Below are 24,804 nucleotides of genomic sequence, written 5' to 3'. Positions count from 1 at the left end.
GCGCTCATTCATGAAAATGTTTAAGTACAGCGCTTCATCAAAAGTTACAAAAATCTGTTCAAGATTTCAGCAAGCATAATATTAATAACTGCAGCAAAAAAATTTCGGAAAAGTTTTATGTGTTCGGCTAGGCAAGAAAAGATTTGATTTATTCTATTCAACGAGAATTGCTGTTAAGGGGGCAAAATTCTGTTCGTGAACCTGTAGGCGGTACAAAGCCCGCGTATAGGCGGCGCACTGACCGACCGTGAGAGAGATCTTTTTGCAGCCGATCAGTGTTCTCGTGGCACGGGTTCGAGTACAGGCGTAAATTTTCCTTTCCATAGATTTGCGTAATTTTTACAAAAAAATCCCAAAAAAATTTTATTTCACTCAAAAAATCCATAAAAAGACCCATTCTCGAATCTTTTGGGTAAGTGTCGTAAATAATCGCGTGAAATAACTAGTGGTTACTTGACTTACTGCACTGCAGGAATGGTTGTTATGGCAGCATCTGGTAGCGTAGGTTGCAGGAGCTCGCTGCAGCTCTCTCTTTTCGGCAGTAGTACGCGTTAGCAGGTGCAGTACATAGGTAGCAGTAATTTCGTTGTCGCAGTAGTTTGTCTGTTTTTATATTTGCGACGTTCTTAGAAGAACGTCGGGCGTATCTCAGCTTCTTCATGACAGACTAAAATCCCAGGACTATTATTCCCGAAAGTAAGTGAGCAGTATGTTCGGATTTTCGTTCAGCAGTTTGTCTGAGAGGCACGTGCTGTTGCGTCATAACGCGGAACTTGTTGCAACAGCAGGAGAGATTTCCTGTCCTGTTGAGAAATTTCTGCCTTTCTGTCAGGGTTTCCATGGCAGCTTTAGGATAACTAAAACAGTTTTTTTGCAAAAGTTTTTCGTTGGCGAAGCATTTTTTGATAAAGTTATGAAACTGAAAGTTTATGATTCGATCGAAAAGAACCATTCAAATTAGGAACTTTCTTACTTTCACTCCCATAATCTTAGATGCAGATTGAGTCATTCAGATTTGAATTTTTGGTCTTTAATGGTTGGAATATGTTTACTTCGACAATTTTTGTTATTTTTTAAATTAAAGAGGTTTCGAAATTACGTTTTGCCGAAAAAATTTCAAATGTACTATTTAATTTTAAACCGCAGATTCTCGGTCAGTTTGTGACACCCGGTACAGGGAAACCTGGGCACTGGCACAAGCACTAAAAGTATCTTGTTGTTTCTTCGGTTTCTTTCTCGCAGAGATCCTTAATTTCGAGCTCCCGAGGTTCTCGTGATATTTTGAATGTATTGTAACATTGTTCATATTGTTGGCACTAACTGCTCTGTCGATATGCTATTGTAATGTATTCAGAGCAAATAAAACGTTGTGGTTTTCAACTGCAACCTACGGGGAAATAATAATGACATCACATATGTTGACAGCTCAAGTAAATTTCTTTGAATTATTTGCAGATAAAAAAATTAAAAAATAGAAAAAGCAGCGAGCAGAAAAAATGAATACTTCCGGACCGAACTACCCTTTGGCTTCCCTGTACGTTGGGGATCTGCATCCAGATGTCACCGAAGCGATGCTGTTTGAAAAATTTTCAGCAGCTGGCGCAGTCCTCTCCATTCGAGTCTGTCGTGATATGATGACCCGCCGCTCCCTGGGTTATGCCTACGTTAATTTCCAGCAGCCCGCCGATGGTAAGCAGTAGACATGCTGAATACCCAGCACTGGGATTGGCGATCTGGTATGTTTTTCGGTGTTTGTCGTAGGTTGTTTACACGAAAGAATATTTGCATGTATTATCATCGCTTACAAAATAATCATTTCAGTGGTACTAGTACATAACTGGTAAAATTGACGGATCATTTAAGCTTTATGGTACAGTACCTTACTCTTAAGCTGATAGTGTAGCGGTTGTGAATGAGCCGTTGTTACCATATTGTGTAGACTCTCTGTTCATCAGTCCGTGTTTTGTATTGCCGTTGTCAGCGCAGACTCAGTGAGATGACCCAAATTTGTTTTGTTGTATATCTATATATCGAGTTGTCTTACGCAACGCTAGAATGACATGTGTGTTTGTGTATAGCCGAGCGCGCGATGGACACCATGAACTACGATCCGATGAAGGGCCGGCCCATTCGCATCATGTGGTCGCAGCGTGACCCGTCGTTGCGCCGATCGGGATTCGGGAATATCTTCATCAAGAATTTGGACAAGAGCATTGACAATAAATCCATGTACGATACTTTCTCCGGTTTTGGAGCCATCCTATCCTGCAAGGTAATCACGCTGATAATCGCTGTTGTACTTGTAATATTAATTATCTCTTGACGGTGACCGTACTGTGTGTGGAGCATTTTCTACAAAAAATATGACGTTTTCAGGTGGCCCAGGACGAGCTGGGACAGAGTAAAGGCTATGCCTTTGTACACTTCGAAACCGACGCCGCCGCCACGAGCGCCATCGAAAAGGTTAATGGCATGTTGCTTAACGGAAAAAAAGTGTAAGGGCCTTCAAGTTGAGAAAATATCATAGATATCAATGTAGATGTTTTCTCATTGGCTGTTTTATGTTGGATAGGTTTGTGGGACGATTTATACCGCGTGCTGAACGGGAGCGTGCCCTGGGCGACCATCCGCGAAAATTCACAAACGTGTTCGTAAAGAACTTCGGTGAAGAAATGGACGACAACAAACTGTTGGCGCTGTTTGAGAAGTATGGCAAAGTGACTAGTCATGTCGTGATGAAGGACGACAATGGCAAGTCGCGCGGCTTCGGATTTGTCAGTTACGAGTCGGCTGAAAGTGCCGAGCAGGTAACGCAGCCTGAAATCTGGATATAAAGTTTTGTAGTTTTATGTTTGGTTTTTCACGTAATTTGTTAACTGTAGGCTGTCAAGGAGCTGAATGCTACTGAAATGAGCGGCAAATCATTGTATGTTGGTCGTGCTCAGAAACGTGCCGAACGACAGCAGGAGCTGCGCCGACAGTTCGAGGCTAAACGTCAGGAACGCCAACGCAACTATGTGCAGGGCGTCAATCTGTATGTTAAGAATCTGGATGAGAATATTGACGATGATGGTTTACGCAAGGAATTCGCGCATTTGGGCACCATCAGCAGCGCCAAGGTCGGTGTGTTTAAGTTTTTGTGCAGTGATTTTCATGCTTTACGGTGCCATTTGTGTTGAAATTTTTATGGATTAATCCATCTCATTGCTTTGGTATAGTTTCTATTTACAAGTCGTAGCGGAAACTGATTACGGCTTTGATTTGATTCGTTATTATAACCTTTAATTTTTTCGTTTCAGGTCATGAAAGAGGGTGGTCGCTCGAAGGGTTTCGGTTTCGTTTGCTTTACTAGTCCTGATGAAGCCAACAAGGCCGTGCAGGAAATGAACGGAAAAGTAGTGGGCAGTAAGCCACTGTATGTCGCCATGGCCCAGCGCAAGGAGGACCGTCGCAGTGCTATGGCCAACCAGATGATGTCACGGTTCGTTCCTCAACAGTTCCGCCCACCCGGCCCGCAGATGTTCCCCCAGGCCGGCATTCCCGGCATCGGACCACAGGCATTCATGTACCAGAACATCCCTCCGCAGCGCGGTTACTTCCCAGCGGCGCAGATGGGCGCCATGGGTCCCATTATGGGTCAGCGTCCTCCGCAGCCCCGCTGGATGAGTAATCCCCGTCCGCAGCAAGGTGGACAGGCGGCTTTCGGGCAACAGCTGCAGGGTGGACAAGGTGGCCAGTTCCGACCGCGTGCCGGGATGCGAGGACCTGCACCCGGTATGCCTTCGGCACCGCGTTCGCTTGGCCCAGCTGCCGGTATGCAACAACAGCCACAACGTGTGCCAGGTAAGATTAGGTATTCGCCGTCGAATATCCGTAGTGACGGAACCTTTTCGATGTTTGTGGTGTTCTACGAAGTTGTGAAGACTGTTATAGAAACAGTGTTTATAAAAACTATCTAATTTTTGGGCGTTTCTTCATACATCGTAACTTGAGAATAATGACGACTATCCTCCGCGTTGCCGAAAGGTTTGATGCGTCGTGGATTATCAGCATTAGGAGCTGTGAATCAGTGCAGTGCATTCCTTGGCTGAGCGTCAAAGATCGATCTTGTCCCCTTTGTTGCTGAATCAGTAGCTAGGGCGTGGATAGGAAAAATCCATATTCCTGTTTGTTTTTGTCTCGCTTGCGGCGCAATGACCACTAAGAAAGACCATGGAAGTTACAAAGTTCTGTCATGCTAATAATTATGGATTTTTTGTAGGCGCGGTCATGCAGCAGGGAGCCCAGCGACCACAGAACGGTTTGCCGCAACAACCTGGCATGCCACAACAGATGCGGACGGGAGCCCCGGCGTTTGTTCGCGCAGGTGGCCAGCCGATGGGAGCACGTGGACCAGGGCCTGCTCAGCAGATTGCTGCTCCGGTAAGTCTACGCAGTAATCAGTTGTATTGTAATTAGTGACTTGAAAATTTGGGAAAGAACAGTAAATTATGGATTTTTTCCTCTCTGCAGAATGCCAACACGGTGATCGATCCATCGGTTTTGGCCAAGGCCAGTGTTAGTGATCAGAAACAAATGCTGGGCGAGAAGCTGTTCCCGGTTATTCAGAAAATCCATCCGGAAATGGCGGGTAAAGTCACCGGAATGTTACTAGAAATTGACAACGCCGAGCTGTTGATGCTCTTGGACAATCCAGACCAGTTGAAGAACAAGGTACACTGCTCGTTGACTGTAGATTGCATCCAGTTAGTGTGTCCTTTACTAGAACGAGCGACATCAGTTCCGGCCATGTTGCCGCAAGGTTTGACGTGGCGCGGAGAAATCGGTCGTTAGGACCCGTCAGCAGTGCGGGATATTCCTTACCGAGTGTCGGAGATCAACCGTGTCCCCGTTGTGACTCGCAAGGGTCTGACGGTGTGGACTGGTGCAACCCATATTCCTGTTTCTTTCTGTAGTCCTTATGGGACAGTGACCATTGAGAAAGACCATGGGAGGCACATTGCTTTGTTAATTAGTTACTGGCTTGTCGCAGATCTTTTGTTACCAGTTGATCGAGTGCGCCGTTTGCAGGTTGACGAGGCGGTGGCCGTGCTGAAAACACATCTGATGGCTGCTCCAGGATCCACTCCAGCAGTGAAACAAGAAGTCGCTAAGTAGTGACGACGGAACATTGGTTGTTTGATGGAAGTATTTAAAAAAAATTTCTCTGTCATTTCTTTTCGCTTTAATTCAAAACCCAGCTGAAAAAAATTTGCATTCTTGAATTTGTTTGCTTGCTTACATATGTACTGGTACTGTTAGTCTGCTACTATTCTGCCGACGCCTCGACCCACTTTAACATCTGTAATGCTTACGAACACTGCTGCGTGCTCGAATTACGATCTTCTTCGAAAAAAAACTGACTCGCTTCTAGAATGTTTGATTGGATTAATAGTTTTCAGCATAGTAACAGCTGTTGCAATTCCACTTAGCGTTCCCTTGAGTGCAGGCCCTGCAAGTTGACCAGTTTCATACTATTCATCGCTCGATTTAATCGTAAATCGGTACCCGCTGAATCGAAATTGTATCGTTCAGTTGCACCATTGAGGTTTTCAATACGGTACCTTTGTAGATAAAAAGAAAACGTTAACCAGACCCTAGCCATCACTCATCAGGGATTTTTTGTTGAATTTGCAATTGTTAGTGCAATGTGCAGTGTAACTCCACTTTGTTTTTTAACCATCGAACATGTTCGGTGATGTGCAATGTGACTGCGAATCTGCGACGCCCGCATGCAACCACTGGTCAGGTTGGAATCGCAATTGTACCGGTATTTATTTTTAATAAACAGATCGAGCATGTTTAGGAAACCTTGCTCATCCCATATTATATGGGATGATCATGGTTTCCTAAACATGCTCGCTTATAGCCATCACACCCACAAATCCATCGTCAGCCTCATAATTATCATGATAATAATTATGAGGCTGGCGGTGGATTTGACGATATCAGAGGAAACGGCTCACATTTCGTTCGATTCTTGCTTAATCAAGCCATTTAGAACTTGAAAAACCAGGAAATTGCGTACATAATAATATTAATTTTTCTAATCGCACCGAAATTATCGGCCACCACCTGTTCGGTGAGGGCGGTGACATTCTCGTCGTTTTCAGTGGCTTCCTCTTCCTGTTTCACTCTCATACCGGCAGGACTTGATTTTCATCGCAAATCCTGCAAATGCGAGGATGAAATCATCAACTGCGTATTGGCAACGAAAAATTCTTGCTACATATCTGAAATCATTCGTCGGGTTGCAGACTTGCAGTTGCATTGTAACAAAACTTTTCGTAGAAGCAGCCACAAACTCTCCTTTCTGCGCTACGGCTTCGGCATACCAAGAAATTTAATGAGTTCTGCAAACATGAAACAGAGCTTAGCGGTAGCTGGCAGCACTCAGTCACTACTGATATCAAATAAACCAAACCAACTGACACCGCACGCGACAATTAGGATCAAGTGATTTAACAAACAGAATCCAACAACCTACTTAACTATCCTGCACCACACAGGTCGAGTGAAATCCAATAAGGCATTGAAAACCAGGTTCCACATTCTCCTTTGCGCACTTCATGAACTTATTAACCTTACCGTTTAATTTCATGCACACAAGTATATATCGAAATCAGCGGTGACCTTCGTTGTTGGGTATGCAGCTGTATACTTAACAAGCTGAGCACGGATGAATATTGGCTTACGACTAGGTACTGTGAATAAGTGAGTTAGGATTTGTTGTTACTAGCAGTCGCAGAATAACGTCGTAGTATTACTGTTTAGTGAACTGGGCTGCAAGATTGACCGAACTGTTGATACAGCTCAGTGCACTGGGCCGCAAGGTGCGACAGTGTCACAGTGATCAAGTGAAATACTGCAAGAAACGCAGAGGCGAAGCCAAAGCTGTTTCATGTTTGAGCTAATTGAGTAGTACATACAGTGTACTGTGACCGTGGTAACAGACTAGCCCATGTTAGCCCTATGGCATCCATGGTAACAAGCTTTCAAGTGACCAGTGGGCCTACCGCGATCGCGATGGCGAAAGGTCAAGAGTCTAAGAACACTCCCCACACTGGGGGGATTCTTGTGCAATTTGAAGCAGAAAAATCGACTGAGTAGAAACGGAGATCACCCGTTACATTCAAGAGAAGCCGAAGGTCTGCAAGAGATGTTTAGTATTCATATAACAACAGAGGTCAAAAACGGCAGATAGATGTATGATAACGCGTGGTGGAATGAAAATGCGTTCCCATTACGGCTAGTCATTAAGATGCAGGCCAGAATTGCCTTCATCAAACTTCTTGGAGAATTCCACCGGACGTGGTTTGGGCATGCCCAGATGAGCATCATATTTCCATTTTCTGTTGTGGCGTTGGGCATTGTACATCCTTGATGCGGCGATAAAATGAACGTTTGGAAGGCGTTAAGGCTTTCCGGTTTGCTTGCGAGGTTGCTCATCGGCAAGTGAACGGACAGTTACAGACTGGACAAAATACGTATTCCGTCGAGTGAGGACACAACCACAAAACAGTAGCGTGCTGTGTGTAGGTTATTTCGCAAGGCATGCACCACCGATTTCACTTAAGCACATACAGTTCATCTTTCATCCTGTAACTTTCGGTATGCAATTACTACTGGTGACTTGATTTGTTCACTTTGAAGATGCGCTTGTATTAATTTATTATGCAGTGCCTGTATTAGTGCCTGGATTGGTGCTGAAACAATAAAAATATGTATGTTTTGCTGCTTACCTTATTCTTTCTGGGTGACCTTTGTAGTTTGTATACAGTGAGCTTTGAAAAACATTTCCCCTGCTGATTTCGATTTAAACTATACATGTTTTCTGGAAACTACACTGAGTAATTGCAACTTTCGGTTCTAATTTTTTTATGAATGTTTTATTATTATATAATTTTCGGTATTAGGTACAGCGGTTCTTAATTTTTTAAATCCATAGCACACCTTTTTGCTGCATGTTGAAACAAAGAGAGCTGCAAAAGCTTTTACAAAGGCTATGAAAAAACCGAGTATCCGAAGGAATTCAAAGTACACGGAGGTGAAAACGCGCGGTAATGCACGAGGTGAAAACGGCAGAAAACCGTAAAAATGCAAATTGAGATTACCGAACTGGTGTTTTTTCCTATATATTTAATACGCGTTTTCTTTGGTTTGGAATAATGTACTTTATCGATATAAAAATATGGAATAGAAGGCAGAAAATAAAACGATTTGAGCGGTTTCTGTTCGGCACGGCAGCTGCGTGTTGGATAAATTGGGACTGATTGATTGTTTCTGCGAAGGTTCCAGCCTAAAATCAGACGCACCGCAGATGCTATTCCCGAACTTTGATTCCGTAACACTTCGATAACTATGTAAATTATAGTTGAATACTTCCTCGACTGTGTCACTGTGCCCAGTCTCCGTTGTGCAGGAGTATATGGTGATGCAGTGTACAGCGATAATTTACAGTCAGAAACCGATTTATACATGTTGGAGAGAGCCACGTATAACAAAATAAAATAATACCATCAAACTGCGTACAAAAAGCAAAACCTTTCTCTATCACATTCCTCGAATCAACCACCTTACAACCACAACATAATTACAACCACCTTCAGCATCGTGCAAACAACACTTCCGGCGTTGTGATTTCACCATTAACCAGCACTCCATTGCGATCCGCAAACAATGCACAACAGTAGCAGGCTATCAAACGTAACGCACCGCAACTGCCCCGCACGCAACCACTGGTCGGATTGGAAGTGCAGCTGTAACGGTCTTTAATACAGCAGGTCAAACATGTTTAAAAAATTATTTCCATATTCCTTCTCAGGGAGCGGGAAGTTAGAGATTGCGAACTCAAATCCATCTTCAGGATCGTAATTATCAAAAGGCTCCAGTTCTTGTTTAATCCCATTTAGAACCTAGAAAACCAGAAAATCACATAATATTAATTTTTATCATTGCACGGAAATTAGCGGCCAGCACCTCTTCTTTTTTGTCATAGGGCTTTCGACGATCACGCCAACGATCAGGCGCTTCGTCAGGCTGTCCACCGGAAGTGGGCCGGGCATAACCGGTTCGGGGTCACATTTAATTACGGTGTTGGCGCCCAATATGGCAACGCACGCTTCGCCTATTCGATGGCATATTATCTTTTTTCGGGATCTCGTACGTTTACGCGTGGTGAAATTAGTACTTGTGTGTTGCTGACGTTGGGTTTGTATTTGACATGACTTGTAAGCAATACTGACATGAAAACTCATCGCCATCAATACGGAAGCAAGTGTGATCCACTGTTTTACTGTTATCAACAAATCCGACAATATTCCTGATCTAAGAGTGACTCAACTCATACCAACCAAAAGGCAGAGCCATATACAAAATCATAAAAACCGGCAAAATTTCAAACCGTTTCAAAACATAAAACAGAACAAATAATCGTGTATCTGACTCGTCATCTGGCGATTATAACCAGAACAGCCAACAAGCGGCTAACAAAAAATCCATTTCTCATTTCGGCCTCAGACAGATACAATTTAAATACACTGGTCATATCTCTGACTCTTTAAGGAATTGCTAAAAACAAATCAAGAGAATCTCTTTCAGGAATCGGGGAGCATATGCACAAAGGATACCGGGAACAGACCACGTCGAGGAGGAACCGCACTTTCAATAATACCTTCCTATAATCATAAGGAAAGCAAAAAGCATTACTCCGCATTCTGATATAATTCGATTATAACCAGCACAAAAGTTTACGCATACCATCCAATTCTCGTCATCCGTTTGGTCATTAACAATGGTGATGATTTCACCGGCTTCAAAAGTTAATTCATCTAAAAAGATCGCGAGTATGTAAATGAAAAAAATCACCAGCCACCAGCTGTGTTCAGTTCCAGTGTTCACATTCCACAAAGTTTTCTACGCTTTCATCTGATAAATTACTGATTACACAATGTCGCAAATTCCGGAAAAGACATATCCCACACTGGAAAACTGCAATCAAGTTAAGATATTCACCTGGATGGTCCGCGTCGCAGTCAAACAGTGCTTTGCACCGCTTCCCGCGCTCATTTCGCCTTCTAGGCGCCACTTTGGGTTTGGATGCGGCCCCGTTATTCCGAAACTCCGCACTCCCAAAGCTTTCGGTTAACGCTAACGGCTTCTGAGCAACCGCCGGTGGTGTCGCTGCACTGGTTGGATGCATCCCGACAAACTTATTTTTGGGCGGCAGATTCGGCATCTCCGACACGGAGCCCACCCGTACCATTTCCTGCACCGTTTTCGGGTCACTCGTCGCTCGGGAATGCCGTTGATCCAGCACCATCGAGCGGCGATGCCCCATGGCTTTGTACTCACTGTCTTCCTTGGGTGTCGACTGCGTGCGGAGTTTGAGACCAGTCTCCACGGGTTTAGGGACGGGAGCATAGTGCGATTGGCTGCTGTTCAGCGCCGTCTCTTTGCGAGGCTGCGGCGGCACGGCCGGCGGCAGAAAGGTGGTGAAGGAGGTCACAGAGCTGTTCTTGGAGGAGGATCCGGTCATGGATTGGGAGGTGTTGAGGACTGGCTTCTGGTAGAGACCCGAGAAGTAATTGTGCAGATTGGGCGGTGGATTGGGTTTGAGCGGCGAGACCGGGTGGACGGACATGGGCGGGAGTGGCGTGAAGGTATTGCCGGGACGGGGTAGGCGAAAGGAACGACGCTGGCTGGCAGCATGACTGGACAAGTCACCGTTTTCTCCCTCATCGTCGCTATAATCGCCGCTGTCAAATGCCATTTCATCCTAAAACAACAATCAAATTCCATAATGTTTCCAATTGCAGCGGTTACTGTGGCTGCGCTAGATTACAAACCATGAGTACAGTATGTTTATGCAAAGCTCCGCGTACTGGAAATACTTACAGTGTTTTATAAAACAGGAATTCGATTTCCCAACATAAACTTACATCAAGGAGTGACCAATCGATTTCCACGTTCTCAAACTTGTCCTTTTTACCGCTTTGCGCGTACTGCAACTGCAAAATGAACGATCCAAGTGAGAAAGAATTAAGCAATCAACACTGATTATTTACAGAACATTTACAGGTAGGAGGACAGTAAGGATTAGGTCTTGCAGGGTCACTCACCAGATCGATGCAGCGAGAGTGTCTCTTCCGATGGGCAATATCCAGCGGGGTTTCACCGACATGATTTCTAACATCCAGCTCAGCGGCGGCTTTCAGTAGTAATTTCATGGATTCGGTGCGGTTGAGATCAGCACAAATGTGCAGAGGAGTATTACCGTTTCTATCCACCCGGTTAATGCTTCGGCTGCAATCACGGCGTAATATGCACATGCAATATTAACTATTCATAGAAGTATCGAAAACACTCGCCGCAGCAACCGCCAACCTACCTGCTCTGAATTATGAAATCGGCACACGGTAACGTCAGACTATCGTCACCAGCGCGAATCAAAAAATGCAGAGGCGTCTCATCAATAACCTACGATCACAGGATCAATGTATAGGTAACGCTGGTTACTTTAATATCACTCGAAAAGGTAATTTCAAACTTCTCAACGTTAATATTTTAAGTACACTACAATCAGCAAAGCTATAAAAACTCAAGTTAGCATACAACAGAATTCTGGAAGATTTTGTGAAACAAATAAAAGCTAAAGCACAACCAAATAAAAGCACTTTTACAGAAGTCGACAATTTATTTTTATTCCAAGTTATATTGTAAAGATCGCAAGCACTACTTACCGACTGCGCAAGCGGGGACGCCAAATCTTGACCTTCGGCAAACAACTGGACTAGTCCATGCAGGTAGCGATTGTGTAATGCGTTCATCAAATTCTCTTGACGCTGCTCATCCGACTGACAGGATGGCGTAACAAAGCGCTTGTCAATATATTTGGCGCGGATAAATTGCATCCGATCGTCCCTGCAGTCAAGCATGCACAATGAGTATGTGATATCTAGCTTAAAAAATCCCATTCATGGTTCGCAAACGCTATGAGACACTTAATTTAATATTTTATTTAATTACGCTATAAAGGCACAGCGCATCTAATTTAGCCGCCCGTTTTTATACAAAACGGAAAACTTATGATAACAAATTTTGTAACCGAACGGAAATCTAAATCTGAGAACACTGTTTTAGGCTAAACTACTACTTGTGACACATGCATAACTCGCATCACACACGAATCCTGTCTAATATACCTGCCGCTTCGTGAACGGCAGTGACTTTAAACACATGCATATATTCCAAAATAATTCAGACACCCGTCGCAGTTGGAGCCCTGCATGTGCACCATAATTAATTTATTCACAATTCCTGCATTACAAAGTGATCAGATTGATAATCTAATAATTCTAATTTAAAATTAGTTTTAGAAGAAAAGTAACTTGACACGGCATCGTACCCGAGAAAACTCTATATCCTACATTCTTTTAAATATCACATAAGGATCAGTAAATAAGTCGTCGTCATGTATTCACTAACACCCTAAACTGTTGATTTCGGCCATCAATTCAATTCCTCGCATAATAAGAACTTACATTGTACTAGCTGCCGTTGGCTTGCGTACGTTATTTAAGCTGCCTTCAAAAATTTGGTTAAAGAGCAGATTGGTCATGGTGCGTGCCAGAAGTAGCTGCGCCGTGCCCAAATTGTCCAACGTCAGCGATTGTATCCGTGAAATATGGACTCCCATCTCACGATGTACACCCGAGCACTCAATACACGTCAGCACGCCGAAATTCGTACTTAGCCACGTCGGATCTACAATCACCACCACACGAAATTCAATAATCACTTCCCACGCTTAAAAACCGCTTACACACCTTTCTCTGCATCACAATCGCAACAACGATTATTTCCCGGCAGCTTCTGAACCTGCTTGATCAGCGTATCTCGAATTTCACTAATGTTTGTCGAGAAGCGTCGTCCACCGTCCGTGGCGTCCCGACCAAAGGCTTGTTGCAGTACTTGTTCTTTACTGTTCAGAATGACGCTTAACCAGACTTCTTTTTCGTTTTCGTCTTCCGCTTGGAAGTGGTACGTTCGGAATTCTAGAAGATAAGAACTGATGTATCACTCTCACACAAAAGCATGCAACAAGATTCATAACGCGAGAATAAATTATTACAATTAGAGTAACTTTTTGACTTCTTAAAAATTATGAAGTAAAGCATTCATTATGTTTTTAAAAGGAGCAGGCAGTAAACCTACTTGACACCAGGTCGAAACATCGCTTGTCATCGACTACCACCTATACACAGAACCAACGTGAACACCGACTGGCTTCGGAAGCACTGAACCAGATTAAAAACGGTAACAAACGCCAATTAAAGACCAGGTAAAAAGTCGTTCCACTTACTTTGGCTTGACAAGTAAGAAGGTTTAATTTGACAGGCGATTTACTTTCCTACAAGTAGCAATTGACGAGAGACGGTCAAATTAGCGGACGATTATAAGCTACGGGGAGGTAATCACAGAACACGACCTACATCGTTATGGGCCACCGACAAATAGCCATCTTTCACTTCACACTTTCGCTTCTGCCATTGTTTCCGCCGCATTTTACTTTCGCACTTTTTGTACAGGACGCCCTTTTTATTCGTCCCGTGGACGTGGTTGCCCTGCAGCTGATGGAGATTGTAGCCGGTGTGCGAAGTACCGTTGGTGGCAGGAGTGGCGGCCGCGTTCGGGATATTTGAATACGACGTCTAAATGTGCAAAACAATACGTATTTTGCAGTTCTGATTTTACTAATCTGGATTTGTCTCAATCGAAAAACTATTCATGAACGTGCGTGCCATATTCGGTTACTTCTCTGGCGAAGAATCCACACTATTTCATCATAATTCACATTCTGTAAGCATCGGTTGTTTCTTAATAGGGATTGCATAAGACGTTAATAAGCAAGTAGGAAGTACAGCAATGTCCACAGTCAGAAAATACGAACTTGATTTTTATACAAGGTTTTATGATTTTAAACTGGTAACTGTAGTGTTTTGTGTAAAAGAAATTATTTATAGAACCTATTTTTATAAAAGACAACGGTATTAAATGAAATGAAAACGCGGTGGCTTGATGCAAGAACATTTCATTTCCAAGGCCAGTAACGTTTTTAACCAACTAGATCTCTTGCATTTATCGCTGGCCTTTACCATGCAAAGATGATGGCTCACCGTTTTCTCGCGTAAAATATGCGCGTTGGAACCGCCTTTCAACAGCGCTCGCATCTCCAACAATTGCTTCTTCTCTTCATCTTGCTTGCTTTTAATCTGCATTAATCGCAAAGGACGAAATAAATAAACATGAACAAAATCAACAATGCGGTGTGCACGGTCACGCCGAATAAATAGGGCTCGTTTATCATCTTCACAATGCCAGCACAATCTACCTCTTGGGCTTTATTGGCAATATCGTGAATGAACGATTGATAGTCCTTTAATGTTTTCATTCCGTCTTCGAAATATCTACAAATCAACAACTTCATCAGGAATTCAATTAACATAAGTAATGAACGTTAAGAACTTCCGCCTAGGCGTCTTAACGGAAATACCAAACCTTCGTCAAAATCGAACCACACAAGAAGTCCATCACAAACAGTACTAAACCTTAAACTGAAGTTAATCATATTATTATCGATAATCAAAAATGCAACAGCAGTAGCAAATTAACGCAATACCAGTAGCCAAGTAAAACTTACGGCAAAACTATATTCGTTTTGCTGTCACATTTTATGGGCCCATAAAATTTACCAGAACGAAAAAAACAAGTCAAGAAAACTCAGTAAGAGGTAAAAGACTGCCGTTCAGACTGAAGAAAAAACCGGTTGAAAATTGAACAACAAAAGACCCTGGGAAGCATTTGGAAGAACCAGTTCTGATAACGAAAACCAAATCTAAAACACCGGCACCCTACCGCGAACGAGCACAATGTTTACTTTTTTGCATACAAAACGTACCCCAGTAAATAATAGTAGTACTGAATCAGTTGACTGAGTAGATCGACGCCTTTACGCGAACGAATATCGTTTTCCTTGATGAGGCACTGTCCAGGCAAAACACACCGGTCACTCTTTAGGTTATCATGACATTTTTTCCCCATCGCACGGCAAGTGGGCCATTTGCAATGAAGATGCACTGCATTGTCAACATGCACCGCGTACCTCACACATTTGCAACTGAAACATTCGTCGCTCCTCCAATAATTCATCGGCCAGCTAAACCATAACATAATACCAAATTACATGAACGGAAATGCATTTTTTTGCAGTAACAACTATTCTTTTGCGGTCATTGCAGCCCGCTGGTAAGCAATGACTGACCTCAGCCGGAGTGACGTAGTCGCTCTTTGATCCACCGCTCTCTTTGGAACTTTGTTTTTTCTCTTTTTCTACTTTACTTCTGCAAATTATATCCGTTTGAAAACAATACTATAGCAAAACTATCAGGAGAGCCAAGCAGAAAAGCAAAAATGAGGCTCAAAATTAAAATTTTCATGCAAGTATTAAGCATTAGTCCCACGCGCAAATAAGTATAATAGTTAATAAGTATGACCAAGCTATGCGTACATGCCGGATTTGCAGTTTTCTGTCCAAAATCATGCATACTATCTTCGTTCGTTGTTCAAAAATTACACTGCAAATTCAAGTTTCCCGACACAAGGGAATGAAGTAAGTTGTATAGGTAAATTTCGACAGAAGACGAAGAGAACAGAGCAAAAATATCGGTATGAACACAATCAAGCAGCTTCACAGCGAGATTTCTTACGATTTGATTTCATAATCCTTCCACGCTTTGTCAATGGCTTTCTTCAGGTCCTACATTCCACAACACCGGTCACAAAAACACAATGGCACATGCAAGCCAACCACGTACGCCTTTCGAGGCAATGGACTCGTTCTTGAGCAGGGTTTCCAAGGGATAGAGAAACAAATCCGTAAAGGCCTGATACTGCAAAATCAGATTGTTATTTAGCTGACAAGCGTTGGAAGCAACGACAAATGTATGTACAGCGTTCTGGCTAGCGGCTACGCCACATACCATAGCTCGGGAATGTTTCGTTACTGCGTCCATTAAGCCGGCGAAATTCATGAAGCCTTTACCTACGCGATGCAATTATTAGCGTATATCACACTGAGATCCATCATCTATACCAATGTTCTTTTTCTTTCTTGCCGAAACATTATTGCCTACAAGCTTGCAGTACACGGAAATAATCACGGAATGAGTGAGATCACAAAACATAAAGTATGTCACATTCTAACTACAAATAACCGAAAGATAAAGAACTTAATTAGGGACAAAATCGTTAATCCGCATTAATTGTCAACTATACCAACAAGTAAGCCCAGTGCACTTATATAGCGTAGATTATTAAGAATAACAGCAACAAACCAGATCACCGAGCTCTTACCCAACGCTTCCGGCTGATAATCCTCATTTTGCAGTGCCATTTCCCCGAGATTTCTAAGACACTGCCCGAACTCTGCTTCGCTTGTGCCCAGTGCTAAAATAAATATTACGATGCATAAACATGCTACCAAAACTGGTTTCAAAAGTCATTCACAAAACAAGGAACGACATTATTACTCATTATATTTTACTATCCCAAATCAGGCAAAGCTCCAGTTTTGTACAGACATTAACCATTTTTTTAAAAATATTCCCTAAAGATACATTTTCATAACTACACAAATGCCTCTTGAATTTTAAACTGCACTTAATCTCCATAAAACAGAACCAGAAACATACCGGTAGCAGAGTTGTTGATGGCTTTGACGGCTTTCTTTAGTTTATTCAAGCTTTCCCTCTCCGAATCAAGTGCCTACATAAGCACAACATGTTACTCAAATGAGATGAGCTGTATGCAAAGTACTACAGTCCAATACGCCAAAAACATCGCGGTTACAAATTAGCCACTTGTTCTGCTTTTTAAGCGGACATTAATGATTACGTTGTGCGCTGCCTGTTTAAACAATTAAACTGCAATTGTTCCACCGGTATACCCACTTCAAAGCTTTTTTAAAAGTTAGAGATAAACATCTCAGGGAGAAAAAGAGTCGGCAAACGATTGTGAATCAATCATGACTGCAAATGTTATAAAGGACAGTTGCAACGAGCATGACTTGCCAAAATAACTGGAGTTAGTTTTGTGAAACTGATTTAGTACCTTTGATACAGTGCTCGTAATCATGAAATTTTTAATGTTGCTTATATTCAGATTGCACCAACTAAAAAAAACCTCCTCTATCTCAAACTTTGTACGGAAATCTTATTCTAAAATTTAAATTCCCTTCAAAATTTCAAATCGAATGTTTTCTGCGTTTTTACATGCAACACGTTACATTAAACAACCAAAGGGACAGACAAAATAAATTTCAGTTCCACTGCATGGCAGCATGGAGCGACGATCGTTCCAGGCCATATTGCCTTCATTTCCCCGATTGTACCAAGAAAATCAAACTTTTAAATCAAATACAGATAATATTAAGAGCGGATTTCAATAAACCCAAGTACTCACTTTAATGGAACGTCCCATTTTTTAAACCCAGCATACAACAGTAAGAATTCCAAAACCAATAACAGATCCAATAAACTCAAGGCCAGCTAAAAACTCATATTTCCCGTTGTTGCAGATATATGTACCGTAAAGCACAGAAAAATTACTTACTAACCAAACTGGTTGTCAGTCATCATAAAATGGCATTTTCATCGCTTAAGCACTTCGACATAAGCATCGCAAAAACATTACTTCCTCCGCTGAAAACGGTATACGAGCTGGGGGCGGAGCTTGTTCTCTTGTTCTCAGCGGCGGCGTACATTAAAATCTAAACCGGCCACACGTCAAGGTGAGCAGTGTGGAACCCGGCGATCGCTAATCGTGAATATTCCGGACGAGAACCACGAGCTGATGCGCTTCGGCCGAGCAAAACGGATTATTTACGTCTCTGCCAATGCTAACCGTTTATGTAAAGTGCGCAGCTCAGAGATACCGTTGTTTGCTTACTTAACATCCAAGCTTTTTTACCCCATCGATAACCGATTCAACAGTCTCCAATATACTTTAGTATCCAAATTCTGTATTAACGTTATCATCAAAATGTCAAAATTTATTACTTTACTTACGTGCATATGTTTCTGCAGTTGAAAGATGCAGCTAATCCATAATAAAACGATATTACTATGTATGTATGACATTATGACTGGATCCTTGGCGATTTCAAGTTTACAATTTTCGCAATGAGACAGTTGGATTTATGCCAGCGACTGAGTAAATCAAAACCGTAGCAAGAATCACCCAGCACTCCATATTCATCAACATATCTATGAAACTGCTCCAGTAATATTTTGCGAAAACTCAATGACTTGTTGTCTTTTCAAGAACCTGAGGCGATGCAACTGGAAACGAAACTGGGATCGTAATCATCATCGTATATCAAGCATTTACTGCCAGAAGAAACTGCGTTAAGTATTTCAGATGCTCGTACGGTTACATGTGCACAAGTGGGATAGTTCTTCGATCATTCTGAATCTCTGATAGCAAGAATTCTATCAGTCCACACTCTACATCACGTGTACTTGACCACCTCGACGATAAATGGATTTTTAAATGTATCGAGCTTTAGCATACTAGTAAGTGAATTTAGCACAATCAAATATAGACTGATTTAATCTATATTTAATTTGCTAAAATCAAACAGTAAAATAAAGAAAATTCGATTTGGTTTTTGGGTAATAAAATATAATTTATGCGGTCATATTTACGAGTACTATTTACGAGTACGACCATGTTGACTGCGTACTACACTGACATGACAATTGTTAATAATTATGTGGTTTCAGTACAGTTACGTGTTACTTTATTGCCGATATATTTTTTAACAAATTTGAAATACGTTTTAATAAAGCATAAACAAAGAAAAAAACTGGCTTATTGCAGGAGCATGGCAAAATATTGGCAAAAATAAAAACGAGAAAAGTACGGCAAAAATGTACAGCACAATATACATAGAAGTGAGCACTCTTACATTATTTTTTGAAGGAATGAACTGAATACCATCCATAAAAATCGGCGATTTGGACCACTCAAGTGGCAACTGCCCGTACACAGAAAAACATCCTGAGCGTCGCCGCTGTTTTCCGTCCATTACGGCTTAACCAACAGCAGCAAACTGGATACACCGCAATAACTATCTGTATAACAGAAACACTAAAAAATCCAACAGAGCAGACACAAAATGTTTATTTTTAAAAAAAAAAACGGTGAACGAAGGTTTAATTAACATTTTCTCAAATTCATACCGAATTCAGCATGAATTCAGTGATCACCAACAGGTGACAAAGGTAATTTCGAATTTGAACTGGTTGTGAGAACAATATATCTATAGACGATTATGAGTAGCATTCAGCTATGCAGCTGCACACAAAAAGTTATAAGCACGTTACAAAATTTTCGAAAATGACGACGGAACTGACACGTTTAGAGTTTTATCGCTTCGTGTAAAGTAACCAGAGAGATAAGCGAGTGCGATCTCGCATAAACAAACAGGCAGAAGTAGACCGGTTTCAACGTGACCGAGTAAAATTCTAAATCCTGCTGTCCATAACAGTATTAAAGTCAGCAAAACTTCAAAATTGTATCGTTAAACTTTAAACTGTATCGTTAATAATTTCCCTATGCCTTCCACACTATAACTGCACAACGTGTTTGCAGTTAGATGTATCTGTCTACGGTATGAACGGTCAACCAGGAAAACCAAGCTACAGGAGTTCCTCCATATTAGGTACCTAGTCCAACTCCACTCCCTAGTCCCTACAGATGTACTTATAGGCACGCCGCCCGCAGAATAAAGGATTTCAAAAAGCCGGAGAACTGTTACGAGTAGAGTAAATTAAAGGTATCCTATATCTGCCAACTGTTTTAGAAGAAACTTATTGTTAATTTTGTTGCAAATCAGACAAAATGACACGAAACCGTCGTGCATGCTGCATAAAACAACGGCGGTTGCATGGCGTTTCCATTTCCCCGAAAAATGTTGCCAAAACTTAAAAATCTTTTGGGAACATAACAAGTAGCTCGCCCGAGTCACTTTCCTTTAGAGAAACATGTTCTATAGTTCTTGTTCTCAACCATATCGAGGAATTCAAGCCAATCGCAATCAGTCAGTGATGACGCGGATTTTGATCTTCGTCGGGAACATAAAAACAATCACTTCCGGCTGTACGCCTTGGGTTCAGCGCATTGGTTACATGAAAAGCAACCAAATCTTGTTTGCAACAATGACCACCTGTGTTCATGATCCGTTTACTAATAAAATTAGTAACTTAAAAAGTACTATCTAACGATAAGTACTATGTACTATCTGCCACACAACACTTGTCACCGCATCATGAGCATCGTGACCGTTTTATCGTGACTGTTAGAAACTTCGATCGCGGCTCACGTTGTCAGAGATGGTAAAACAGATGCCTTTGCTAAAGAAAACCATCATAAAATCACTCTAAATTTTCAAACTGATACTATGCAGTACATACCGACTGTTTCCTGGCGGTACACGACATGTTGCCCTACCCAACCAATTCGGTTTAGATGTGCAGGTTAGATCCGGAATAAAGTAACTCCTTTACATGTCGGTCCAAAAATATGTCAAGTTAAAACATATAAGGTCCCAAATAAAAATTAGGACACCAAAACAGGTGACAATTAGCGTGCTGCCACTGCTCCATAGTGGCAGACTCGCGTTGTCGCAAGCAACCTGCCAAACGTGTGTTAAAAACGAAATTCTGTGTGAGTTGCAAAATGTTGAGCAAAAACAAGACACGGCAATTGCGCTTAATATGTTGTATAATCTGAACACCACTCTCTCATCGATCTTGCCATTCAACTTTTCGCCAAGCCAAACGGGGTGCGCGTTTTAAAATTAATGACTCATTCATGAGATTAGCGGCAGTGATGGCTACACGGTAGCAAAAACAGCGGTGCTCTCTGGTGAAAGGTGCTGAGTCTTCGCAGTTATCGATTTTACCCACCGCCATTCGCACTGGAAATGGATGCCTAATGATTACATCAAAGGCCGTACACTTTGACAGATGGACGGGGTGGACGATCTCTGGCAACTTCCGGTACTACAGAGGATGCCGGATCGATTGTGCCGATGACGCACCTTCCTGCAGGGCAGGCTATGCGATTCAGTCCATTACTTTACGTACCTTACGCGCCCCCCGTATTCTTGCAACCAATCTTGCCCCAAAGATTACCTTGCTAATAATAAATATTGCGGATCACGAGTGGGTTGCATGAATATGCCAGCTGTTCACAGTGATCCACAAGGGAAATATGAGCAGTTTTTTGCAAAAAGACTGCAATTAAAAATTGGCAACCCACTTAATCTACGTATGTACAGTAGGGAGAGATGCTTCGCGCACATACACGCGGTACTGAACTGTACTTGTGCTCAATGCCCACAATTACGTAGTCAACGGACACAGGTTTTTCAGATCATAAAACTGTTCTTTCCATGGTTAAATCCAATTCGCTTTACCCTATTATCAGCCCAACTGCACAATTTATATAGAAGCAAACAAAACTATCTATACTGACTTGTGAAAAAGGGACAAGTAGGAGAATAATTAGTAACGCACACCAAAATTATTCCGTGTATTGAACGCGAAACAGAGAATGCAAGCCATAAGAACATGTGTGCGGTATGCAGTTCCGCTTAAATTAGTCACGCCAAGATATTGCCGTCGACCCTGAGTGTCACAGTGAAACGCACAGCACTTCGAAATGCGAAACAAATATTCAAAAACAAACAATTTTCATTCAAGCTGAACACGAAAAAATACGGAAAACTGCATAGAAAATAAAACTTTTTGAAAAGAACTCTGACAATAACTAATCTGAATATAGCAAAGCAAGCAACTACTGAAAAAATTCAAATTATACGAGTACGATATGCACAAGTTCTCGTCGCAGAAAAATTGCGTCATATAAACGTTGAGGGTAGCTATGTAAAGTTCGTTTTGGGCACTGTAGATTAGAATAAACAGCCGCAAATTTTTTAGGCAGACTGGAAGGTTGAATTACAACTAAAGTAACCATTACAAACGGCAACACCAATAAGGAATTTAAATTCTTCGATTTCCCACTTTGTTTTAAATCTCGGAGCGAATATCAGATACACGATGCCGTCGATGCGTCAGGGTGTTAGACCATGTCACTACGATACAAAGCTAAAGGACTTAAAAATGAAACAAAAAGATGCCAATCAGTAACACTAACTTCTTCCATGCTGTGGACGCGCGCTCGACAAGCAGGCATGAGATCCGCGAAACCCACATGGCCCATCGTCGACGATCCCCGCGAGATTCCTCCCGGCCCTTCATGGTCCTCTCGCGCAGCATTCAGGAAGCGCGTCACACTGATCGGGCTAGTGTAGGCCGAGATGGATTTTTCGGACGACAGTGGCATTCTGCGCATTCACGATCGGAACATAGCGGCAGTTCACAATGTCTGTTTCTGAACCAGGGGAGCAAAAGTCATTCAAAACGGATACCTCGATGGTGGAATCAATAACCCGGTCAAAAAAATCAAAGATCAGTCTTTGGATGGTGAGCTATCCATCCGGTGACATTCCAGTCACTTATGACTTATGGGAACCTAAATCAGGGGCTTTGGGCGCCATGATCACACAAGCTCTTATTTAAATTTCTTTATTCGCACAAAATCAAAATGCCCCGAAAAGCATTCAATTCTATAAGTAACGAGTAGTCGAGTACTCGTATTAAAGTAGTAATTTCAACTTCACACTACTTAACATGAGAAAGTACGTTATGCTGCGACCCTACAAAATGTTACCAGTACATAAAATTATAAAGGCATAAATGATAAGTCGCATAACTAAGAGCATAAGCGAGAAGCGCTCACTGTACAAGTGTTAAAAATTTCAACCACAAACTGCAAAAGCCTAAAGTTTTATATACGAAAATACGATACTTATATATACTTTATATATTTGTGTTATTTATATATTTATAAGGCTAAATTCTGCAACGTTCGAATTCCAGATATTATGATCTAGGATCTACGAGTACGAAAGTACTCGTAGAATCAGACTTACCGAGCTCGGGAGGCTCAAACGGCCAAAACTGCAAATTTTTTTCACCTCACGAGGAAACCACAACAACTGTCAGGTGTATCGGAAAAAAAGAGGTTTGATAACTGCAAATCCGCAGGTGGCTACTGACGTACTGTCTGAAAAAGTACGTCTTTTGAACACTGTATATCGTATGTTCGCCCATTCAAATGCTTTTATTTTTCCACGGTAGACAGACACTGTCAATGCATTCCACAAATAATTCTGCACGACTAAGTCCTGTGTCGACCGTGAAAATCTTCGTCCAAAAAATACAGTAGTGCAAACTGCAAAGCCAGCAAAGGTAAACACTAACGGTCTAACCATAAGCAAACACTGAACGTTAAAACAGTGTTGTAATTTAATAACACTAAACAGTCCACTGTCCACAACAGTTAGTGACTAACTGTTAGTCAGCAACATTAAACTAAATGTTAAAATTAAGTTTAACTACAGTAATTTTACGAGCAATACAAAGAACGGTACAAAAATTAATAATACTTATTATTATTTTATACCTTGGTAGAAGTGTTAAAGTACTTTGGAGAATTGGAGTACAGTACATACTACATACTAACGAAAAGAACTCCTCGAGAGTCGGCGTGTGTACTGGGCAACCCCTGCAGGTTGAGGTTTGCCATTTCACGAGGATTTTTGTTTCATGCAAAGTTTATACTGCAAAGTGATGCAAAGTCAAACCATCAAATTCCATTATTCACATTTCACTCTAGCTGTACTCGTACACCTAGAGTCCTAGACTAAATGCAAAAAAAATTTAAATCGTCAAGATCTTGTTTTTCCCAGGAATTTTTATTTATTACTTTTAATTTTTACTCTTAGAAGATGTTATCATGTTTTCATATACGAGTCAATACCACTGCGTACATTTATTGCATTATAACGAACGGAGTGAAAATCAAAACATTCGTGAGATGACAAAACTGCAAGGGCTGCGCCCGCCGCAGCCTACGCACGCCGCCACGCTGACTTTTGGAGATGAGAAAAGGCGCGTCTCAGTTCGTACGGAAGGTGGGTTGGCTTAGTTCTATATTTGGCGACATGACCGTGTCCGAGCAAGATTCGATTTTCCGAGCAAGATACGGTATTTGACCGTTGGCAGCAGTCGGAAGCCGTTTGGTTGTATAAGATCTACAACCATGAAGTGTACAAACTTCCGCCCTACCTGGTTGAACTGATCGACTTCGAGCATCGCAGTACAATCTCCGGAAGCCGAAACGAATCCAAGCCAGAGCGAAACAGAAAATCGAAGAAAGCACGCTGGCCATGCGGTTAAAGAACGTTTTTGGGCGGATTCAAAAAGTTAATTCACAGATACTCAGTGTTAGCGGTGTTAGATTCTCCAAGTTTGCTCTGAAAACTGTTGATCTGTCTAAATAATCTCTTCTGTAATTTTTTGATGCATTTTTCACCGACCAGACATTGAAGTCCTGTTAAACGGGTTGTCTGCTCCTGATACATGAATGAATGAATGAATGAATTACGGTCGTACCGCCGGGGTCAAGACTTAACTTGAAATTGACTTAAAACTATTTTAGGTGTCGTGTATCAACAGTCAGTCAACTCTGAAAATTCTGTCACACATATCTGTGTATAATTTATGACGGATTTTC

At 41.9% G+C, this 24,804-nt stretch overlaps 2 protein-coding genes across 8 annotated transcripts; one reads left to right on the top strand and one right to left on the bottom strand.

The window, feature by feature from the left end:
• Positions 1–259: 259 nt before the first annotated feature.
• LOC129581497 (polyadenylate-binding protein 4-like) lies at positions 260–5,415 on the top strand. 2 transcript variants are annotated; one of them, XM_055472618.1, is made up of 10 exons: positions 260–412; positions 1,456–1,689; positions 2,079–2,272; positions 2,377–2,495; positions 2,573–2,807; positions 2,883–3,119; positions 3,300–3,843; positions 4,262–4,422; positions 4,513–4,713; positions 5,071–5,415. In XM_055472618.1, exons 2-10 carry the CDS (start codon positions 1,497–1,499, stop codon positions 5,155–5,157), a joined length of 1,971 nt encoding a protein of 656 aa, XP_055328593.1. In that variant the 5' UTR covers positions 260–412; positions 1,456–1,496; the 3' UTR covers positions 5,158–5,415. The 2 variants fall into 2 exon arrangements, with proteins under 2 accessions (XP_055328593.1, XP_055328594.1); XM_055472619.1 differs by lacking the exon at positions 260–412 and adding an exon at positions 541–696.
• Positions 5,416–9,317: 3,902 nt separating this feature from the next.
• On the bottom strand, positions 9,318–23,667 carry LOC129581361 (arfGAP with SH3 domain, ANK repeat and PH domain-containing protein-like). Of its 6 annotated transcripts, XM_055472370.1 has the most exons (25): positions 23,159–23,667; positions 22,595–22,698; positions 22,321–22,510; positions 16,791–16,863; positions 16,453–16,545; positions 16,080–16,141; positions 15,915–15,989; positions 15,807–15,856; positions 15,362–15,440; positions 15,203–15,256; positions 14,999–15,084; positions 14,432–14,507; positions 14,217–14,312; positions 13,533–13,751; positions 13,403–13,450; positions 13,255–13,294; positions 12,867–13,094; positions 12,582–12,804; positions 11,781–11,961; positions 11,429–11,517; positions 11,160–11,343; positions 10,980–11,048; positions 10,054–10,816; positions 9,799–9,869; positions 9,318–9,716 (listed from the first exon to the last, which is right to left on the bottom strand). In XM_055472370.1, exons 3-25 carry the CDS (start codon positions 22,507–22,509, stop codon positions 9,636–9,638), a joined length of 3,129 nt encoding a protein of 1,042 aa, XP_055328345.1. In that variant the 5' UTR covers position 22,510; positions 22,595–22,698; positions 23,159–23,667; the 3' UTR covers positions 9,318–9,635. The 6 variants fall into 6 exon arrangements, with proteins under 6 accessions (XP_055328345.1, XP_055328344.1, XP_055328346.1 ...); XM_055472369.1 differs by having other exon boundaries at positions 22,321–22,698; XM_055472371.1 differs by lacking the exons at positions 22,321–22,510; positions 22,595–22,698; positions 23,159–23,667 and adding exons at positions 19,067–19,232; positions 20,574–20,914.
• Positions 23,668–24,804: the final 1,137 nt, after the last annotated feature.

Source organism: Paramacrobiotus metropolitanus, unplaced genomic scaffold (assembly GCF_019649055.1).
Source record: "Paramacrobiotus metropolitanus isolate TYO unplaced genomic scaffold, Prichtersi_v1.0 Parri_scaffold0000005, whole genome shotgun sequence".
NCBI classification, from domain to species: Eukaryota; Metazoa; Tardigrada; class Eutardigrada; order Parachela; family Macrobiotidae; genus Paramacrobiotus; species Paramacrobiotus metropolitanus.
This window is presented reverse-complemented; position numbering and strand designations above follow the sequence as displayed.

Excerpts from the sequence above, each read along its gene's own strand:
- LOC129581361 (XM_055472369.1), bottom strand. The coding sequence starts at position 22,518 with ATGCGCAGAATGCCACTGTCGTCCGAAAAATCCATCTCGGCCTACACT. Across the intron at positions 15,085-15,202 it reads TTCAGTTGCAAATGTGTGAG|TGCCTCATCAAGGAAAACGA; the intron begins GTACGCGGTGCA and ends TTGCCTGGACAG. Across the intron at positions 12,805-12,866 it reads CGATTGTGATGCAGAGAAAG|ATCCGACGTGGCTAAGTACG; the intron begins GTGTGTAAGCGG and ends TGGTGATTGTAG.
- LOC129581497 (XM_055472618.1), top strand. The coding sequence starts at position 1,497 with ATGAATACTTCCGGACCGAACTACCCTTTGGCTTCCCTGTACGTTGGG. Across the intron at positions 1,690-2,078 it reads TTTCCAGCAGCCCGCCGATG|CCGAGCGCGCGATGGACACC; the intron begins GTAAGCAGTAGA and ends GTTTGTGTATAG. Across the intron at positions 2,496-2,572 it reads TTGCTTAACGGAAAAAAAGT|GTTTGTGGGACGATTTATAC; the intron begins GTAAGGGCCTTC and ends TATGTTGGATAG.